The sequence below is a fragment of the Sciurus vulgaris genome (genome assembly GCF_902686455.1).
Source record: "Sciurus vulgaris genome assembly, chromosome: X".
Taxonomy (NCBI): Eukaryota; Metazoa; Chordata; class Mammalia; order Rodentia; family Sciuridae; genus Sciurus; species Sciurus vulgaris.
Window position 1 is genome coordinate 110,837,807 of NC_136471.1, and position 20,624 is coordinate 110,858,430.

The 20,624-nt window shown below is 34.6% G+C and overlaps 1 protein-coding gene and 1 pseudogene across 6 annotated transcripts in view; one reads left to right on the plus strand and one right to left on the minus strand.

Annotated features, from left to right (window-relative positions):
• The window catches only part of DMD (dystrophin), a 2,089,750-nt gene that overhangs the window by 1,344,208 nt on the left and 724,918 nt on the right, over positions 1-20,624 (plus strand). For all 5 annotated transcript variants that reach the window (XM_079122792.1, XM_079122788.1, XM_079122791.1 and 2 more), the window contains one exon: positions 13,355-13,456. In XM_079122792.1, the coding sequence (XP_078978918.1) occupies positions 13,355-13,456 (102 nt within the window). The remainder of the gene's footprint in view (positions 1-13,354; positions 13,457-20,624) is intronic.
• LOC306650728 (non-histone chromosomal protein HMG-17-like) lies at positions 8,320-8,688 on the minus strand (annotated as a pseudogene). Its single transcript has one exon. The product of its transcript is annotated as a non-histone chromosomal protein HMG-17-like (transcript).

Genomic DNA, 20,624 nt, shown 5'->3' on the forward strand with positions numbered 1-20,624 from the left:
AGTCCCCTACAAGAAAGAATGGTCCATCCCAAAGTGCCCTAGGTCATAGGTTGAGAAACACTAATTTAAAATTGCATTCAGTCAAACTACTTCATTAAGATTCTAAGTTCTGGGATTCATAAAATAAATTCTAGTTTTACATTGGTACCATATTTAAATAAATTTATAGAACCTATTGTACAGTAATTAAATATGCCACATTTGCATCAGACAGAGCAGGGTTCAAATTTCAGATCCACCACTTGTTAGCTTGTGCTCTGGGCAAGTCTTCTAATGTTTTGTGACCCTAGTCTTTCAGTCTGAAAAATGATAATGTTTGCTGAAAGGTTCTGCAGTAGAGAATGAGATTAATTGAAATGATTTTTGTTCAGTGCACAGAAGGTTGTTTGCACTTAGTGAGTTTTCAGGAAATGTTACCAGTTAATGTTACCTTTGCATGAACTAAATCATTTGATCTTGACCTAATTACATACCATATTTTATTGTTTTTAAGACAGCATTAATTAGAATATAGATCATTATTTTATTTGTCACTAAGGAAAAGTGCTGCCAATTAGACTGTGACATCATTTATAAAATGTGTCCCAATTTCAGAGTAGTTAATCTGTGGGGCTAAAACATGGGTCTTAGAATTTACTATTGTAAAATTCATCAAGAACTCTTATTTTCTCAGGTGCAGCTGAATAGGACTACCATTGACCACTCTGAAATAGGAGTAGTTTCCTAGGAAGGGCAGCATTAGGCCTCTCTCTTCAGTGGGATTACAGTGCACAACAGTATGTGCAGTATTCACAGAGTCACCAAAAACTATTCACTTTTTAGTACCTTCCCACTCCCTGATGGCAGCTCTGATGCAAACTCACAAGCAGGTGCTGAGTCAATCCTGGCCTAGCATCCTCATGTGCCTCAGGAGTCATTGTCTTATACCATACTTAGAATTTCTAAGATGCACAACAGGAACATGCTCATTTACAAGAGTTGCTACACTTGAGGAATCACCAGAACTAAGGTTTTCCATTAGTTCACTTATAGTTCATGTATTATAGAATATCGGAGGAATGTGTAATTTACCAATAAGGGTCATTTTGAAACAATGTTGCCTGCTAACACATTTGACATTTCAACTTTATCAGTTTTCCAGGGAGAGTAGAGCTAGAAAATTAATCAAAGATCAAATGCTTATGCAGAGGGACAGAGGATACTGTTGACACTTTACCCCAAATAATTATGGTTTTTCCTTCATTTTATAATTAGTGATACTGAAACTCAGAGAAGTTAGGTGACTTGTCCCAACTCATGGATTAATAAGCCTAGAACTAAGATGATTTTATGCCTAGTTTATTTCCAGTCACCCTGCAATGTACTAAAGCAAAAGTCAGAAACTATGATATGAGAGTCAAATTCAACCTTCCACATATTTTTATAAATAAAAAATTACTGGGGCAAATTTATTTGCTTATTTATTGTGTCTGGCTACCTTAATGCTATACTGTGTGATACAAAACATGTAACTTCCAAAGTCTAAAATATTTATTATCTGGCCCTTTATAGAAAATATTTGCTGGTCTCTGCTCCCAAGTACAATTATAAATTATTTGACTATCTCTATTAATCTGTGTATAAAGTTAAAAAGAAAAATGTTTGTTCCTGATGTTTGATCATTAAAAATATGTACCCATAAAAATATTAAAATTCTATCTTTAATTAGAAAATAACAATTATAGTTGTGGGATACAATATGATATTTTGATGTACGTTTACACTGTGGAATGATTGTACTTGAAGGACTTTAGAACCACAAAGCCTGACCCTAAACATTTGTCTACATCAGCAGTTTTTTTTTTTTTTTTTCTGGAAGGGTCAGATAGCAAATATTTTAGTTTATTTTTGAAGCTTTTTGGGTCACAAGTTCTCTCTTACAAATACTCAAGTCATGTAAGAATTGTTTAAGCTAGATAACCTAGATAACTACTCGCCAATAAGGAGTTAGGAAAGTAGTGAGACTTGGGGAGTACAAATTTAAATGAATGCTCTTTTAAGCAGTATTCTGTATTGCTATTAAACTAAATGAGCTTTTGCCCTCATTTAAGAACTGTATGTATAAAATTTTCCAAATAAGGGCTTCTGGTTCCCATAGACAAGTACTGCTCTCCAAGCAATGCAAATTTAACTCCTTTAGGAATCTGTTCATATCTACTATGTGTACTCTGCATTCCTTAAATCTAATCTTAATACAGCAGCTAGAATGATCTATTAAAAAATAAGTCAGTATGTGCATGTATGAATATATCACAATGAATTCCACTTTTGTGTATGTCTATAATACACTGATTAAAAACAATAAATTGATGGAAGGCCGATAGAGGAGAGGAAGGAAATGGTGGGTAGGAGGGGAGGGAAAGGGGAAATTCTGGATAATTAAACAGAACAAAGTATATTCCATGCATATATGACTATGTCAAAATAAACCTCACTATTACATATTACTATAATGCACCAATAAAACATAAGTTAGATCACATCACCCCTTTGTGAAAACTCTTCTATGGCACAGAATATGAGAATAATGGCTAAAGTCCTCACAACAATGCCCTGTGTGATATATCCTCCCCATCCCCAAACTCTCTGGCTATGCTTCCTGCTACTCTCCCCTTGCTCACTAGAGCCCTTCTTCTTGACTTGCTCACTTTTTTAATTGAAAATACCAGGTACACTCTCATCAGAGGGTCTTTGTACTTGCCTTCTCTGCATGGATTTTCTTCCCTTATGATGCCTGTATAATCATTCCCTCACTTTCTACAGATCTTTAATCAAATTTCACCTTTCCAGTGAGACTTTCCCTGGAGGCACTTTCAAAAATGTCCACACCCAAACCTTCCTTTACCCTGTAAGTACACCTCCTATCTACATTCAATGCTTTATTTTTTTTCTCTTTAGCACTTTTCACTCTCAGACGCACCATAATTTATCTTCTGTTATCCATCATCCCATTAGAATGTAAACTTGGTGGAGATAGGAGCAATTTATTCTGTTTCGTTCACTGTTGTCTACAGCCATTCTACCCTGTATGGGCCTGATTTTGTCTGTTTTTTCCACTGTTACATATTAGTACCAAAAACAGTGTTTAGCACATAATAGGTGATCTGTAAATATTTATTAAGTGAGTGACATAATTTGCTGAAGGGGTTTTGATAAGATTTCATTTGCCAAAAGAATTTCTCTGCCAAAATAACTTTGAAATGCCAGCTTTAAGAGTGTCAGACTCATTGCTTGATGATCACTCCTATGTCCACTCTTTTGCTGTCCTTGAACATTCCCAAGTATTCAGCTTAGTAGATTATATCTTCTCAGTTTCACAGCACTTGTCATTTTAAAAATCAATACTACATTATACTTCGTATATTTGGACAGATTATTTTTGAAATCCATAAATCTCTAAATCAGAGAAAAAGCCTCCCTTTGGTGGGCTGCCCTTGATTAGCCCAGAATGGAAAGAGAGAACCTGTCATTCTTTGTCAGTCAGCTTGGCACATATTTGACAGCACACAGTTACAATGAAAGAGAGCCACGTTACAGTGGTCTAGCAAACCTAATTGTAGATAAATAAAAGAACAGTCACCCAGCATGAGGGGAAAGAGAAAGAAACTCAACTACACAATGTTATGTTTTTCCATCCATCAGACTTCATTTGTCAGAGCCTGCCTGAAAATCTAGGCCAGAGAAGTGAGGCTCTAACACAATATTGATTCCATTTCATTTTTCGTTTTTTGCTACCCATTTTAGCAAATAGTTTGTATGTAGAATGAGAGATGGTGCAGTCAATATATGTGACCAGGGCATATTTATTTTCAAGGCTTACTCTGTTCTTTTCATACCAGAAAGCTGTATATTTTTGGTTGGTCATTCAGTTTTACCATAATATTGCAATTGTCAGCTCTTGCTGCAGTAACAAACAACCCCAAAATTCCAGTAATGTTACAGACAGACATTAATTACTCACATATCCATCTGCAGATTAGCTGAAGCTTTGCTGTACATGATGAGTTGTACAAGTCAAGGTCTTTTCATTTTAGACTGTGGATCTGCCCCAAATATCTTCTCTGTGTAGGACCCAAGCTGAAAGAGCAGCTTCTGTATGGTGTATTATTGTGTATGCGTGGAAAACAAGCCCTTTTTATTTTCTATTTTGAAACAGGGTCTCACTAAGTTGCTGAGCCTGGCTTAAAAATGTAATCCTCCTGCCTCAGTTTCCCAAGTTGCTGGAATTACAGGTGTACACCACCACACCCAGCCTGTGTCTGTATTCTTATATTTCCTGCTCTTAGCCCAGACACTGCAGCAAACATTTAATAAGTGTTTGTCAAATGAACAAATGAATAAATGTTTAAAAATATGCAAAAAGTCTTTTTATATCTTCTTTATATCACTATGTATGTTTGAAATACATATTCATTTTACATACATATGTATTCACATAATCTGAGGGTGGGCATAAGTAAAATGAAGGAAACTTCAGTAAATTAAAAATAAGAAAGGAAAATAGAGCAAAATTTATTAATGTCATATTATCTTTAGAAATACCAAATTTCTGGTTAAACACATGCACAATGAACTTAATGTTGAATTAGAAATATAGTGTTCAAAGTGGAGAAATAGCCAGTGGGGGGCGATGCACACCTGTAATCTCAGGGGTTCAGGAGGTTGAGGCAGGAGGATCACAAGTTTAAGGTCAGCCTCAGCAACTTAGTGAGGCCCTAAGCAACATAGTGAATCCTGTCTCAAATAAAAAATAAGATGACTAGGGCTATAGCCCCCAGGGTTCAATCCCCAGTACCAAAAAAGAAGTGGAGAAATATAGCATGTATCTGAATGAAAATATTTAATTTGCATAATGTATGTTTCACCTGAGATTAGATAAATAAATTTGAGTCAGAAAAGAAAAATAATGTTAAATAATCCAATTCTAGGAAAATATGTTAATTTGCACAGGACTTGCTAATGTCACCTTCAAAGGCTTATTGGGACTTTTTTATCACTAACTTTTGCTTCACTGCTTGTCACATCAGCAATTGCCCAATAGCAGTAAAGCCACTTAATAAAACCCAAACTGAAAGTGCTTAGATTTACTCCATTTCAAAAACCTACTAGGGCAAGCCAAGTGCAGTGGCATGTGCCTGAAATCCAAGTGACTCCAGAGGCTGAGGCAGGAGGGTCCCAAGTTTGAGGCCAGCCTGAGCAATTTAGTGAGATACTCTATCAAAATAAAATAAAAAGAACCAAGGATGATGTAGCTCAGTGGTAAAAGCACCCCTGGGTTCAACCTTCACCCAGCACTGAAAAAAAATTCCTACTAGGGCAAGATTTAAAAATTGACCATGCAGTTTTCCTGGGGAATACTGATGAAGGATTATACCCTATTAACTAATTAACAAATTTATTTTCCCAAATTATGTTTGACATTGTAGCAAGTTAGCAATACTATGATGAAAATAAAACTCTTGTATCATAAGGGTCTTGGATTGCAGGGGACATTAAGAATAATTCAGGGAAGAAAACCTAAATGGAAGTGTTCTATTATTAGAAGTGAGGGGAGTGTTTGTTATTGAAATCCCGTGAAGACTTTCTTATCTGAATGTTCTTTGAAGTTGAATACTCTCTACTTACAAAAACTGGCCACTATAATTAGCTATGTTTCCATTTTAGATGTGGCCTTCTTCACCTTATCTTAAATCACATAAAGATGTGAGGCCATTTGGGAGATAAAAGATTTACTCAGACCAATTCTCTGACCTGGATACCAGAGGTTTGGCAATCATAAACCCACAAAGAGGAGCCCTTGGAGCATTTTCAAGGCTGTGTAAGAATTTATTTCCTTTTCTGTGAGAGAGACAGGATTTTCTCTCATTGGTACCCTGAAAAAACACTGTAGAATGTATTGGAGTTAAACAGGAGGAAAAAGAATTAGCATGATATTTAGACCCACTCTGCCAATTTTAGCAAGAAGTCATAATAAGCACATGCATACACACGCATGCACACATGCACACAGTACATATACCAGAATAAGGAAGAAAGTGGGAATTGAGTGACAGATACATCCTGTATAAATCCCAACTCATCCATCTGCAAGCTTCATGGTTTTAAACAATTGACCTATTCTCTCTCCATCTCAGCATCTGTGAAATTAGATAAAAATTTTTTTGTAGAGCAAACATGCATGAAAAGCACAATGTTTAGCAGTAAATATTTAGAAACTCTAGTCTGTTAATATTATTATAACAGTTAATATCATCATAGAACTTAATTGACATTTTCAGTACAGATAAAAATTTTAGCAGCATTTTCTTATCTTTGCATAGACGTGATTTTTCTGAAATCGTTTGTTGTTTTGTTTTAGTTTTTCCATGCCGTTTATTTCTATGGAGGCATGCCTAAATGTTTAAATTTATTTTACCTGTTCTGTTTTTTTCAGGATCATTATAAGCTTCTTATAGTATGTTTTCCTCATAGCCACTTAAGGAAAATATACTAAAGAATATTTTAAGTGAATTTCATTGGACTTACTACAGTTAACCCTTCAAGCAATATCTTGCTCCAAATAACTGACCTATCTTTTAACTAATAAATTTACACTGCAAATAAACATAGGGAGGAAAATGGTGGAAATTCATCTTCAAAATGATCTTTCTAAGGACATTTATCAAAGGTGCATGTAATTACAAATGTAATTTTCCAAATTTGTGCCAAGGAGAAGTAACCACAAAGAATTTAGAACTAAACATGATTTTTCTCACTCATTGCTCTATTCTTATGAGACCAAGAGTAAATCTCATCTAGGTACTTGAACCCTTCATTGTTTTATTGAAGGGTAAAGAGATGACAATAGTAATGTCAACTATTTCATCTAGATTTCTATGAGGGAAGTGATGTGATTTTATGTTGTCCATTCACTGGAAGACTAAATCTAGGACTACGTGGGTGACATGGGAATGAGGTTGTCAGTTGGCATCTGGAGGGGATTATTTTCAGGACCTCTTTGGAAACCAAAATACATAGATGCTTACATCCCTTTTATAAAATGACATAGTACTTGTGCATAACCTACCCACATCTCTAGAGTACTTATAGTACCTGATAAAATGCACATTGTATCTAAACAATTGTACTGTATTGCTTAGGGAATGATGACAAGAAAAACATCTATACACATTCAGTACAGATATATTTCTAAAAATATTTTTGATCCCTGATTGGTTGAACTCATGAACACAGAAGAACCTAAGGATCCAGAGAACCAACTTCATTGTACTTCCTGTAGGTACAAACCCTGGGCAATTCATTTGGCACACCATTTTTTCCTCAATCTAGCAAGCACCTGCTTAAATCTTGGAGCTCTAAGTAATATCTGGGCTACCCTAATGTGAGCCATGTTTTTCCAGTTGCTCACTGGACATCTGTTTCAGTGCCATTCACAGGCACCTTGACTTATATACCCAACCTTAGCACATTAATGCATTTCCATGTACAGGCTCATCTATCCACATTATACATGTAGTCTCTTTCTCCAAAGCTTTAAAATCTTGGTGACTCTCAATATTTTCTTTTCCCTTCTGAAATTCTGCCAATCCTACACACACAGCATCTTTTATGTTCAAACTGTATCCAACTTTATTAAAGATACTTTTCATAAACAATCATGGTATTTCAGGCGGGACATGGGCAGACAATCGTTAACAGTATACAACAACTTTCAAACTCCCTTCTCGGATGGACTACCAAAATCAGAAAGCCACTATAAAACCCAATGAAGTCTTCATTTGATGCTCTGAATAGGGAAAGTTTAGAGTAAGGGTTGACATTTGACATTTAGCATGTTGGTTAACAACTTTTCACAAGCTGACCCTGACTTTCAGGAAATGAAATGAAAATGGCAAAAATTATTAATCTGAAGATCCACAATCTAGAAAAGGAACTGTTGCTCTTCTGAGGGACACTGTCTCAGTGATGTCACCAGAAAGTCCAGATTGCTGACACACTGGTAAAACCAATTGTTGGGAGACAGGTCCCAACAGGTCTGAGTTTAGGGGAGTTAAGTCTATGCCGATGGCAGAGAGGGAGAGGAGGACATAAGATGAATTTGAGTTTTTCCATACCACAAGCGTTTGTGGGAGCCAAGAGGAAGTCTCTCAAAACTAGCAGCGGAAGGTATTTTCCCCACAGCAATCCAGCTTTGGACACTTCTACTAGTGACATATGCTCGTTCCCCCAAAAACAATAATAAAGTGTTCTGTGTGCTAACAACATAGCTTTAAAAAAAAAGTCAAACAAAATTCTGCATTTTTATAAAACTTGATAAAAAATAGTATTTCAAGCTGTACAGTCACCAGAAGTACACAGTTATCAAAAGTGCACACTTCACTTGGCATCTCTAGCCCCTTCAGCTTTCTGTGCCTGTTGTGTTTTGGCATCTCCATTTCCTGCAGGGTTATTCCCATCCTTACCAGGATCAGTTTTTCCCTTTTTCCTTTTGGGTACCTTCTCTCCCTTCTTTGCAGGGGACTTTTTAGGCTTGGTCTCTGGTTTTGAAGGAGCAGGTTTAGTAGACAACCTTGCAGATCTTCTCTGTGGTTCGTCCTTCACCTTGGCTTTATCTCATTTAGTGCCCCCTTCAGCCTTTCTCTTGGGCATAGTGCCGACTGCAGTGGGACGCAGGTGCTGGATGCCCCCGAGGATGCAGTGGCATGCAGCTTTAGTCAGTTCAGGGGTCGTTGTTGCCTCTTCTTCACACTGCTCCCAGACACAACATCTTAAGAGTGATACTCCCTGAATATCCATGCTCCTATTTTTTTCAATAAGTACTTGAACTTCTAAAATGGTTCCCTAACTATGCTCCTTCCACCAGCCTCTTACCCTTCCTCCAATCTGCCACTACAGTGGAGTCAAGTCAGGGTTGGTTTTGAACAAATATTATAAACAATATGTATATTCAATCATAGGAGGAGCTTTTTTCTGTCTTCTATGTCTAAAATACCATATATATATATATATACACACACACATATATATACACACATATATATATATTAGCAGAATATTGTACTATTTTGAATCTGTATACAAACTGGACTCCTCACTACCTGAGCACCTTTATACTTGCTCCTCCCTTTTCCTGGAATACTTTCTTCCACTATGACATTACCCATCTCTGCTTTTCATTCAATTTCCTCCTGAGAATAGACACCTTCTACGTTCATCATACCTAAAATAGAGCCATCACTCTTTTCTTACTGTCTTATCTTTCCTCATAGTATATATATATATGTTCATATATATGCATATGTACATATATGTACATGTACATATAACATGCATCTATACATTCATTAACACACATGGATATGTATAGTACACATATATATCATGCACATAAATGGACTGTGTGCTGTTATATAGTATATACAATATATATACATATGTGTATGCATACCTCATACATATATCTGCATGTGTGTGAGGACTAGAAATTTCTCTAGTATTGTATCCCATTGTGTAGCATATGGTAGGACCTCACAATTATTTGATAAATATATTGATTAGATGGTGCAGTGGATATCTACCAATGACACTTTTAAGAAAACCATTTTATTGAAAGTGGGAATCCTATAAGAAGCTTGTCCATTGAAATAGGTTGTACTGTATAAATACTATAAAAGATAAAGTTGTCAAATATAACAAATATTAATTATCTGAATTGGGGGTAGAAATTTAAGGGAATCTGAGGAGAATATTATCTTACTATGCTGAATGAGCAAAAGAAATTGGTAATGGGCATATCCGGAAGGAAGCCTAAGACTTTCTATACTAGGGCATAGCAGGTTATAATACCCATGGAAGTTGCTAGTCTTTATATGAAGCACAGTCCTCCAACCCTTCCAGGTTTATTTTTCCACTGAAATTTCAATCCAAATTTAAGGAATATTTATTATACTTCAAGTGCAGTAATTATAAGGTATTTGATTTGAGATCCTACATTCAGGTGTCTTTTGTAAAACATTCATTTGTTTGCTACAACATTTGTATTTTTCATCTTCCCTTGGTTCCCTAGATGAAGATTAAATTATGTAAATATTTTGACAAAGAAGGAAAATACCAAAGAAATTGAATTTTAGTTAAAAGAAATTCAACAAAAAGATTAGTTCAGTATAAAATAACTCCATTTTAATTTATCATAGGAACAGGGGTTTTCTAAGTCTTGTTGTAATGAATAACACAAAGATGTAAAATTTTATAAACTAATTAAGGGGAATCTGGAAATGAAAGAATAGATTTTGTATTTAACTCTAGCAAATTACTTTGATGGGAAATAATCTGTGCTTTGAAAACATCCTTAACTGTCTGAATGAGCAAAGGTCTCTATTAATATACAGCCTAACTAAAATCCCACAGGCTCAAAGTGCAATAATATTTATCTGTCCATTCAACAATTTTTTCTTTAGCATCTAATATGTCATAGGCACAAAGATATAATAAATGAAGAAAGTAAGTATGTGTCTTATTCTCAGAAATGATAATTCTTTAGGGATGGTCAAAATTATACACACAATTTGACTACTTCTGGTGTATTATAAAGGAAAAACAAAGGAATTAGAACAACACAAATAAAGCTACAGGGTGGCTGTGGGAACAATGGTCTTTGGTGTCATTTGCAAAAATCTCAGCCAGGCATAGTGGTGCCGGCCTGTAATCCCAGCTGCTCAGGAGGCTGAGGCAGGAGAATTGCAAGTTCAAAGCCAGCCTCAGCAATTTAGCAAGGCCCTAAGCAACTTAGTGAGACCCTGTCTCAAAATGAAAAATAGAAAGGGCTAGGGATGTGGCTCAGTAGCTAAGCTCCTCTGGGTTTAATCTCTGGTAACAAAAATAAAATAAAATAAAATTCCAGTGGGTGTGAATGACTACTCTTGCATCAAGTAGCCATCTTCCTACTGGCCCATAGTAACTCATCTCAGATGACCCATAGTGACTCAACTCAGATGGAATCCCAATTCACTCTCCACAATACAGATAACTTTATAGGCACAAGTTTAATTGTCCTTTATTATCAGAGAGCTATGACATTTTATCAGCATATGTCATAATGTGAAATAGATTTAGATGATGAAAGTGAAATTTCTTAATGCTTAGAAATGACATTAATTAGAATATATCAGTTAGATATATGTTTTTGTAAGATGTGGAAAGGCAGCTAATACTAGCAGAACAGCATGAACTCCAGATTCAGGCAGAACTATGTTTGAATATTAACTCTTCTACTTCTCATGGGGTCTTAGGCAAGTTTTTCACATCATCATTACCACCACTACTACCCTACCCACCCCAACTTTGTTTTCTCATTTGTAAATTGGGAATTTGTTACAGTAAAGATTTGGGAGAGGTTAAGTAGTAGTCATTATATAAATGGTAACTACATTATCATCAATAAATAATCTATGGCTGTGATAAAGCTAATCTGAAAATTTATCTATTGCCAGTAATTATTAAAATCAATGAAAACCAGATTAAAAATCTCTGTTAGTAAAAAATTGAGAATTACACTTTAAATAAACATATACAAAATGAATGGTAGTGACATTGGTTCAAGTTTACTCAGTTTAGATACATAATGCATTATATGAGTTTAAGTATAGTTGAAATATCATACATGAACTTGTCTTGATAACTCATAATATATACACAGCACACATATGCAGATAGGAATAAGTGATTACTTTTTATCTTTTCTTAAATAATTTTTACCTTGCTAAAGATATGCTCTTTGCTTCTTTAGAGTAATATATTTTATTTTTCTCTCAGAATATTTTGAGATCATGTAAACATTCATTACACCAAAATATTTTGTGAATATAGCATTTAAAGGGGAATTTATAGTGGTTGGAGATATATTAAAAATTCAGTGTTCAAAGCTAGATGTGTCCCTTTTGTGATCTGAGATCATAGCTATTTCTATCTCTAGCAAAGAGTTACAGTCATTCTGGTACTGCACTTTGAAGGAACAATACCTTTTCCTGGCAATGGGCGGTAAGATCATTAATCAGCAGTTCTACAAGAGTGAAGTAGCTAGGCTTTTTTTGCAAAGGAACTGAGATTTGCACACAAACCTATTAATACATAAAGTTAGCCTTGAAGTTACAGACACTTCTGACTAAAGCACCTCTCTCCCACTGGCAGTCATTATAATAAGAACTAGAGAAATAGTTTCCCTCAAGAGCATGTGCTGAGCACCCATAAGTTGCAAGACACCCCACTGTGCCATATAAGAATATAGTAGTGTGGAGTCAGGGATTTCCAGCCCTAACAGATGAAGAGAGAATAGGTACACACACAGTATATAAAGGAAACAATGACATGAAGACACGTACACACAGCAGTGCTGAGGCTCTGGGGAAGGAGAGGGAAGAAGAGAGATGCGGGTTAATCAGGAGCCCCTCTCTAGGGAAGATTGCCCAGGCCCTGACTGATGTCTGACATTGATTAATCGATACTCTGTCCTAGAGTTTAACAAGTGTTCCATCCAAAAAGTCTTCTGTAATATTTAACTTCACTTCCTTCAGCTTCAATGTATGCACATTTCTTTTGTTCTTTCAAGAGAGCTAGACAGTAGTCACTAAGAAAACACTTTATATTCATATATCTAAAGGGATTGTTTTTCCTGTCATGCTTCGGTCCTTTCCAGACTGAGGAAAAACAAACAATAAAACAATTAATTTAATCATTCCTCAAAGGCCTATTTAATTTGACTGCTTGATAAATAATAAGCTTTGATATTGTGCTTTAAGTGTTTACTCGTTGGAAAGAAACTTAATTTCTACAGTGTTGTAGAAAGAATTATTTGATTTCCATCTTAAAAAATGTTTTAGATCGAAAGCCCGGAACAGAATCCAGTGAAATAAAAAGTTTGTAAAGTAAAATAAGCATTAGGATGATTGAGATTATTGAAGCTAATACCAGAATTTATATGCACATATTAATAAATTGTACCTCATTTATTGCCTTTTACTTATTTGAAAAATAGAAAGTTAGCCTCTGTTAGAAAATAGAAAGTTAGTTTCTATATAATAATATTATAGTATTATAACATATTCAAGAAAATTTTAGATCAATTTTTTTAACTTCAGTATGTTCCACAGAGACCTCTATTTTTCTTTTCTCTGCACCAAAAGGTATGTTTTTTGAGCCCCTATGTACCATGCAGAAATTGATCTGCAATACATGTGGAGTCTCCAAGGGTATATTTAAATTTAGTAATTTTATTGCTAACTGTGAAGTTAATCTGCACTGTATGGGTTCTTTTCCCCAGGAAACTGAAGTAGCAGTTCAAGCTAAACAACCGGATGTGGAGAGGATTTTGTCTAAAGGGCAGCATTTGTACAAGGAAAAACCAGCCACTCAGCCAGTGAAGGTAATGAAGCAACCTCCAGCAATATCCATTACCTCATAATGGGTTATGCTTCCCCTGTTGTACATTTGCCGTTGATGTGGTCTATTTATAATCAATGAAATAACTTGTAAGGAAATATTGGCCATACTACCATAGCGGAGGCAAAGCTGTCTTTTTGTTCAATGTAGCCTATTTATATATTGTGATCTTAAGGCTATTAACGAGTCATTGCATTAAAGGATTCATTTCTGTCCTGGTGTGCTGCCATCAACACAAAAAGTAGTCCCACCTTCAAGGTAGATTAAATTCTTTGGGGCTTTATTGCTTTGCTTGCCAGCCTTGATGCTTTTCATATTGTTTGGCTTAATTCAAATCAAGCTACTGCATCATACTGTCTGTCTCCAACAGCTGTAAAGAATCACAATATGGTCCGTGACCTTTCCTTTCTCTGTTGCTCTTTCTTATGAAAAAGGAAAACCAGCATTCGGGCTTCAGTACTTTATTGGGTCAAGAATTTTTAGTGAAATGTCATGTAATTGCTTCTTTCTTTGGTAAAAAGCTAGTCTGGGTGAAAGCTTTCTACTTCTTTCCCTTCTCTGTGCATTTTGAAGTCTAGGGCACATTTATTCACAGTCTATTACATGAGGAGAGAAATGGAAAGCCAGGTCAGTTTTCAAAAAATAGCTAATCAGTGTCCTCCATTTGCAAATGAGAGTCCAGTGATAAATAGACATTAGGTATAGGTTACCTTATTTGCTGCACCTGACCAAAATTATAATGGCTCCCATTATGATGAAGGTTCCTCGAGAGCCTGTAATGGTGGCTGTTTATTGATCAGTCTTGGTTTCTCAGCTAATGTTGCAGGCTGAGATTTAGTGAGCCTCACCCTTATGTTTAAAACTGCTCTAAAACAGCACAGGTCAATAACCTCATTTTACAGAACCAGTTTGTCCTTGCAAACAACATTACCATGACTTAGACTCTGTCTCTAAGGTCACCACTTAGTTTCCCTTGTGCTTGGTTCAAGTTTCATTTCTAGAAAATTGTTTGTTTTTCCTATGGCTTACAAGGGACTTTTCTTTAGGTAAATTTAAGGTTTGAGCCTAAACATAATGTCCAAACACCAGATGCTAAAAGACACAGGTTTCTCTGTAGATTTCAATGTACCTTTATTTAAGAGTACATTTGTCTTCACTTCTAAAATCAAGAAAAAATAATTTGACTCCAATTCCAAGTTCATTATGATAATTTTTCATAACCAAACCATGTGTATTATATTGGAGAGCTAGAGATAGTCCTGAAAGTAGCACATTTCAGGGTTTCTTTTCAGTTTTTAGTTTGGGTGTGAGTGTGGTGCTGGGGATTAAACCCCAGGGCTTTGTGCATGCTAGTAAAGTATTCTACCACTGAGCTGTATCTCTAGCCCTCAGGATTTCTATTTATACTTTAAAGAAAGTCAGTCCCTAGAGTGGTTATCAGAGTGATTCTCATTATAGCAAGCCATAACATGGACAAATGGACTGTTGCATAGATACATTCTATCTACTCTTGGTTAATCTTTAAAAACTTAATGCCATATAGTTATGACAATGAGCCAGAGTTTAGCACCAATTATTACAGATTACAAATGTGCATTTAATTCACTTTGCTTTGTGCCTTTGTTTTTAAAAAAGAGGGAAGAATCTTAACTGGAAGTCAAGACAATTTTTGCTTTTATTATAGATAAAACAATCCAAGCAGTTGATGTTAACTTAATCACACACAACACTTCCCCCCGCCCACATACTCCTGGGCCACTTTGACCTCAGAACTAAGATCCTCAGCCTGTCTACTTTCTGCTGTTGTATTAGTGATGCAAAAGGAGAATTGCCTTCCTGAAACAAAAAAGAACAAGGAAGTATAACTTTCCTTTTCTTTCACATTCCTTAAAACCAGTTTGTAACAGTCAGTTTTCTTTCCCTCTTTTCTCTTTCCCTGATTTCTTGTTTCATCTAGATTCAGCTCATTTGGGAGAGGTAGGAATTAAATGAAAACTCATTCCTGTTGTCGCACTTCTCTCATAAGTTTGGAGATTAAGCAATATATCAAGGTGATGGGGCAAAAGGACAAAATTGATTTGGAGATATGGAGTGTGCAGAAATAGTTTATTCACAACATCATCACCATCATCATCATCATCATCATTTTGCAGTGCTGGGGATGGAATCCAGGGACTCTTGCATGCTAGGCAAGTGCTCTACCACTGAGATACACCCTCAGCCCCTCAGCTTTTGATAGGGACCATGACCTTGGGAACACCTTAAGATTAGGTGAGGTTTGTGCTAGCCTGAAATGCTAAAGGCTTAAACAACCTCACAGTTAAGAACATCGCACTCAACAGCATAAAGTTGAAAGCTGTGAAGGCTGTTTAAATCTCCACATGGATCAAAACTTTCTCCTTTAAAGGTTAAAGATAATTTTTCTGAAGGGTGACCATTGCTCTAATAGTACATGAACAAAGTCTTTTTTAACATTGCATGCAGTTCTAATGTCTCTTCTCCTTAATGCTGATCTGCCTCATCCCTTAATAGAAGGGAAATGGGACTGAGGAGCATGCTGTACATTTTCACTAGAGAAGTTAATGTTTTTTGTGGGGGAAGATGCATTGAGAAACTATGACAATTATGAGGAAGAAAGTGATATTCTTAAAAAAGAAAATGAAAATCCATCCTGATGTGCATGCAAGACCCTGTATTCAAATGGAAAAGTAGTATATCCATTGCTTGCTGACATTCTAATTAAGGACACATCAGAAAATGCTTCTTTCTTAGGAAACTGACTACCTATTGGTACCTCCACATTCAAACAGCCTGTCTGTTCAGCTATTAAGTAAGCTAAGTCTGATTGGGAGCTGGGCTCATCCTTACTCAAGTTCTTTCCTTTTTTTTCTTTTCTTTGCTTCATCAATTTCTCTAGGATTTCTTTAACTTTCAAAGATTACTGGTAGAGTTTTGGTTTCTTTCTTTTTTTTCTTTTTTTTTTTCATCCCTAACTAACCAACTTCTTCCTTATTGTCTTTGAGGATATCTTGTAAAAGTCAAAAATATATTATAAGACAGTTCTGCTAATGACATAAATATAGCACTAGATCTCTGATACAAAATTACTGGGAAGATCTTAGAATAGCTTTATTGAAGAAATAAGCAACTTTGTTTTGCTTTTCTTCTATCTTCCTTTCACCTCACCAGTGGGTACAGACACACACACACACACACACACAAACACACACACACACACTTTTATTTCACTTGTTTTGTATATTATTCCTTTATCTTAATTTTAGAAATTGTTGAAGATGACTATAAAGTTAGATAAATTTTTAAAATTTTTTCTAAAGTTATACCTTTTGTAATAATGTTTTATGATAATGTCATCAATGGGATCAATTTGAATATGTTCCATTTGCCACAGGGTAATAACTAGGTCCTCAGTAGTACCCCATTTAGCAGTTAAAAAGCAACAAAATGACTGCTATTATTGAAAATAATAACAACTATGAAAGGAATAAACCATTTGTTCTTTGGTTTTTAAAATTATTTTTCAATTCTCTACTACTTTAGCATTGAAATGCCATTTTCTTCCATTTATACTCGTTTTAACTTAATTTTATGTTAAAATTTTTACATGTATATATTGATTTTGAAATGCTTATATCATCTTCCATATGTTATAACTGAAAGTGTTAATGGAATTTAATATCACTTATTGAAATGATAAGATGAAACCAGATGGTTTGTATTGCTAGATTTTTCTATTATCAAAAGAAATCATGCTTTTATCAACCTTATATTTCATTTACCCATCTTGAAGTATTTTTAAATATAATAGTAAAAATAAGGTATGGGGAGTCTTATGTATTTGGTCAAGGGATTTCAACCCAACCTTAAACACAAAATAATTTCTGTAGACAAATTGTCAAGAGGGCAATTATAATTTTCCAGGCATTATTTCCTCAGATATAAGTTGCAAAATGACAGCATCATTAGTCATTTTCAATTACAGTCAATCACAACCAGGGATGTCTAATTTTCCCAGCTGTTTTATTGTTAATTAACTAGATTAAGTTAGGGTTTTTTTTTTGTCCAAACAAGTTTGTTCTACTGCCAATATCAATATCTTAACATTTCCAAGAACTTCCTAAGTTTTTTTCTTTTGTTTTTTCTTGCCTACTGATAATTAACATATTACTCACAACTGAAGTGTTTATCATCACACGTCAAGATTTATATATGGTATAGCAGGTCAAGTGGTGTCTTATTGGTCCAAATGTTACTCATTTAAATATTGTTACAATTATACCAATATCTGGAGTTGGTGTACTGTTTATCAAAATGTTGCCCAATTAAATATTAAAATTATAACAATATTTGGATTTTATAAGTCACCTATCATGGATATAATCTCACTTAAACTGGTACAATATTTTTATAACATTGGAAATCAATAGAGATGACAGACATTAGTTGTCCGTTCAAATGATCAAATCCATTGTAACTGACTCTTTCAGTAAGCACCATAACAACAGAAAGAGTTGGGCGACTCATAGTAAGAAGGTAACAATATTAGAGATATTTTATAATTTATTGATACATAAGTAGGAGCATTTCATTTTTTAAAAAACTCAAGTTTGTGCTACATCTGAGAAAAAAAGACTATAAGAGGTGGAATAAATGCTAATCACAATGTATGAACAGTATGAACATGAAGATAGCCCCATATTCCTAATTTAAAGATAAAATTTATAATAGACTTTTGAGAAAATTATCAACATAATTTTTGGAGATATGGATAAGACAACTGAATGTCTAATTATATTTACCTTCTTAATTGTATAGTACTTTCATATTTGCAAACCTTACCTTTAGTAAAATACCATGCTAATTTACAAGTATCATTTTTGCAACATTTATATTTTATGAAATAATTTCATTCAAACTCTTCATATGTATATTCCAGAGTTCTAGAACTCAGAGTCTTTCTTCTAAGTTATTTACAATATAGTGCTGTGGGAAACCCCGTATGATGCTGTTAAAGCTCTCCAGCTAAAAACTACTAGGAACATACCTGTAAATCAAAAAATTAGGAATATTTAGCTTATTGTAGCACAGGAGAAAGCACTCCAGGGAGTTTGTGGGGGATCTCTGTAAGAGGACTTTAGAGAGAGTCTCTTAGAGGGTTCAGTTGGCTGAGTGATTCTAAGTGATTCTTAGGTAAGTGGAAGTCATGTCTGGAATAGATGCTGCCAAGAAATACAGTCAAAGTGGTGATGAGGTATCTTAACTTTTATCTAGAAATTAAGATGATTAAAGCAGGGGTAGACAATGTCACTGTTAAAGGAGCAGCAGTGCCTCATATTAGTAGTCATTTCTGTGATGGCAGAATGGCCTTGCTTCTGTATTGTTCTAAACATGATCATGATGTGGCCTTGTCTCTCTGTGGTTTATGTTCTCTAAGTGAGATATATATCTATATCTATATCTATATCTATATCTATAGATATAGATATAGATATAGATATAGATAGATAGATAGATAGATAGATAGATAGATATAAAGAGAGAGAAAGAGAGAGATTTTTCAGTTGGCCAGTTATCTGTCAGCTACAAGTAAGGCCATTTATCATTCTCTCAATGCTGTCCCTGGAATTTTTATCCCAAACCTCAATACCCATTCACAAAGTATTAGAAAAGCTGACCTTTACATTTTTTCTTAAATATGTGTTCTTGATTTCCCCAATAGACTAACTTATTCATTTGCTTTTATAAATGATGTTTGAAAGATATTTTACAGGCTTGACAGGCACAGTTGCACAACACTTGTAATTCCAGCCTGGGAAACTTACTGAGACCCTGTTTCAAAATAAAATGAAATGGTGTGGGGATGCAGCTCAGTGGTAGAGTCCCCCTGGGTTCAATGCTTAGTATCAAAGAAAAAAATGACTTATTTACCTCTACCACTGGTGAATGTGATATTATATACTATTAATAATTGCTAATGCCTTATCAACTTTTTTCACTTTTTTTGTTTAGCCAAATCTTGTCATGTTGCTTCTATAAGCACCCCAAACATATCTCTTGTGATTACTCCACACCAATATGTAACTATATTGTTCAAAATAAAATCTTTGAGACACAGAAGATGTGATAAAGAGTCTACTATGAGATAATTCTTTTCTAAGGAAATATTTGGGCGAAGAGTACCAATTTAGGCTTAGTAGCTCATGCTTTAACTAGGAAAGCATTTTAAAATTTGAATTTTACTGGTCCTCACTTCTATTAAATGCATTTTTAAAAAGCAAAGAGATAAACAGGTGTATCAATTACAATGTTCACATGCACGTCTGTGAATATACAGTCATAGGTAGATTCTTTTATTTATTCAGCAGATAATAATTGCATACCAAGCATTGACACAGAGCAAGAAACACCTATTTTTAAATTTTAAAAATCTCAAAATCAAATAGAATTTAAAACTGGATTTCACTTTAAATTAAAAAGGATATCTATAGTCAGAAATCACTTTTTCTTATAATTAATTTCTGCTTCTCATGGAGGAGAAATTTCACATCACATGTTATAATTGCCTTAACATTTAACAACCATTTCCAAGCTAAGGTATGTATGGAAAAATGCATAACTGCAAAATTCACCTATAATGAAATTAAATTTACCATTTTATAAGTTATATGTAATTTTCTCACTTTGAGTAAAATATGAATCCATACTGTTGAATTCAGAACTCATCTGAGGAAAGCAGGGAATCTGCAATTTAATTAGCCCATACAAAGATCAAAAATTTGGGAAATCTAGTCAAGAATAGGATATGATAACTATCATCCCACTGATTTTATATTTAAAAGTTTGGAATTTAAAAATGTATTTTTTTCTAATTTGCTCATGGATTAGTAACAGGCATAGCAAATTGTTACTTTTTATATACTTTTATTGAGCATCGCTCAAAGTTTATTATGTGAAGAACACTGCACTGATTGCTTCAGCCAAATATTGTTTGCTACCTAAAAGCATTTTAGAGCCTCATAGAAAAGATGAGGTGATAGAAAATATGGGCACATGCCAGAGAAGAACAAACCAAAGTGAAACAAAACAAAAAAGAACTCACATGATATATAATCAAATTGAAGTTTTAAAGA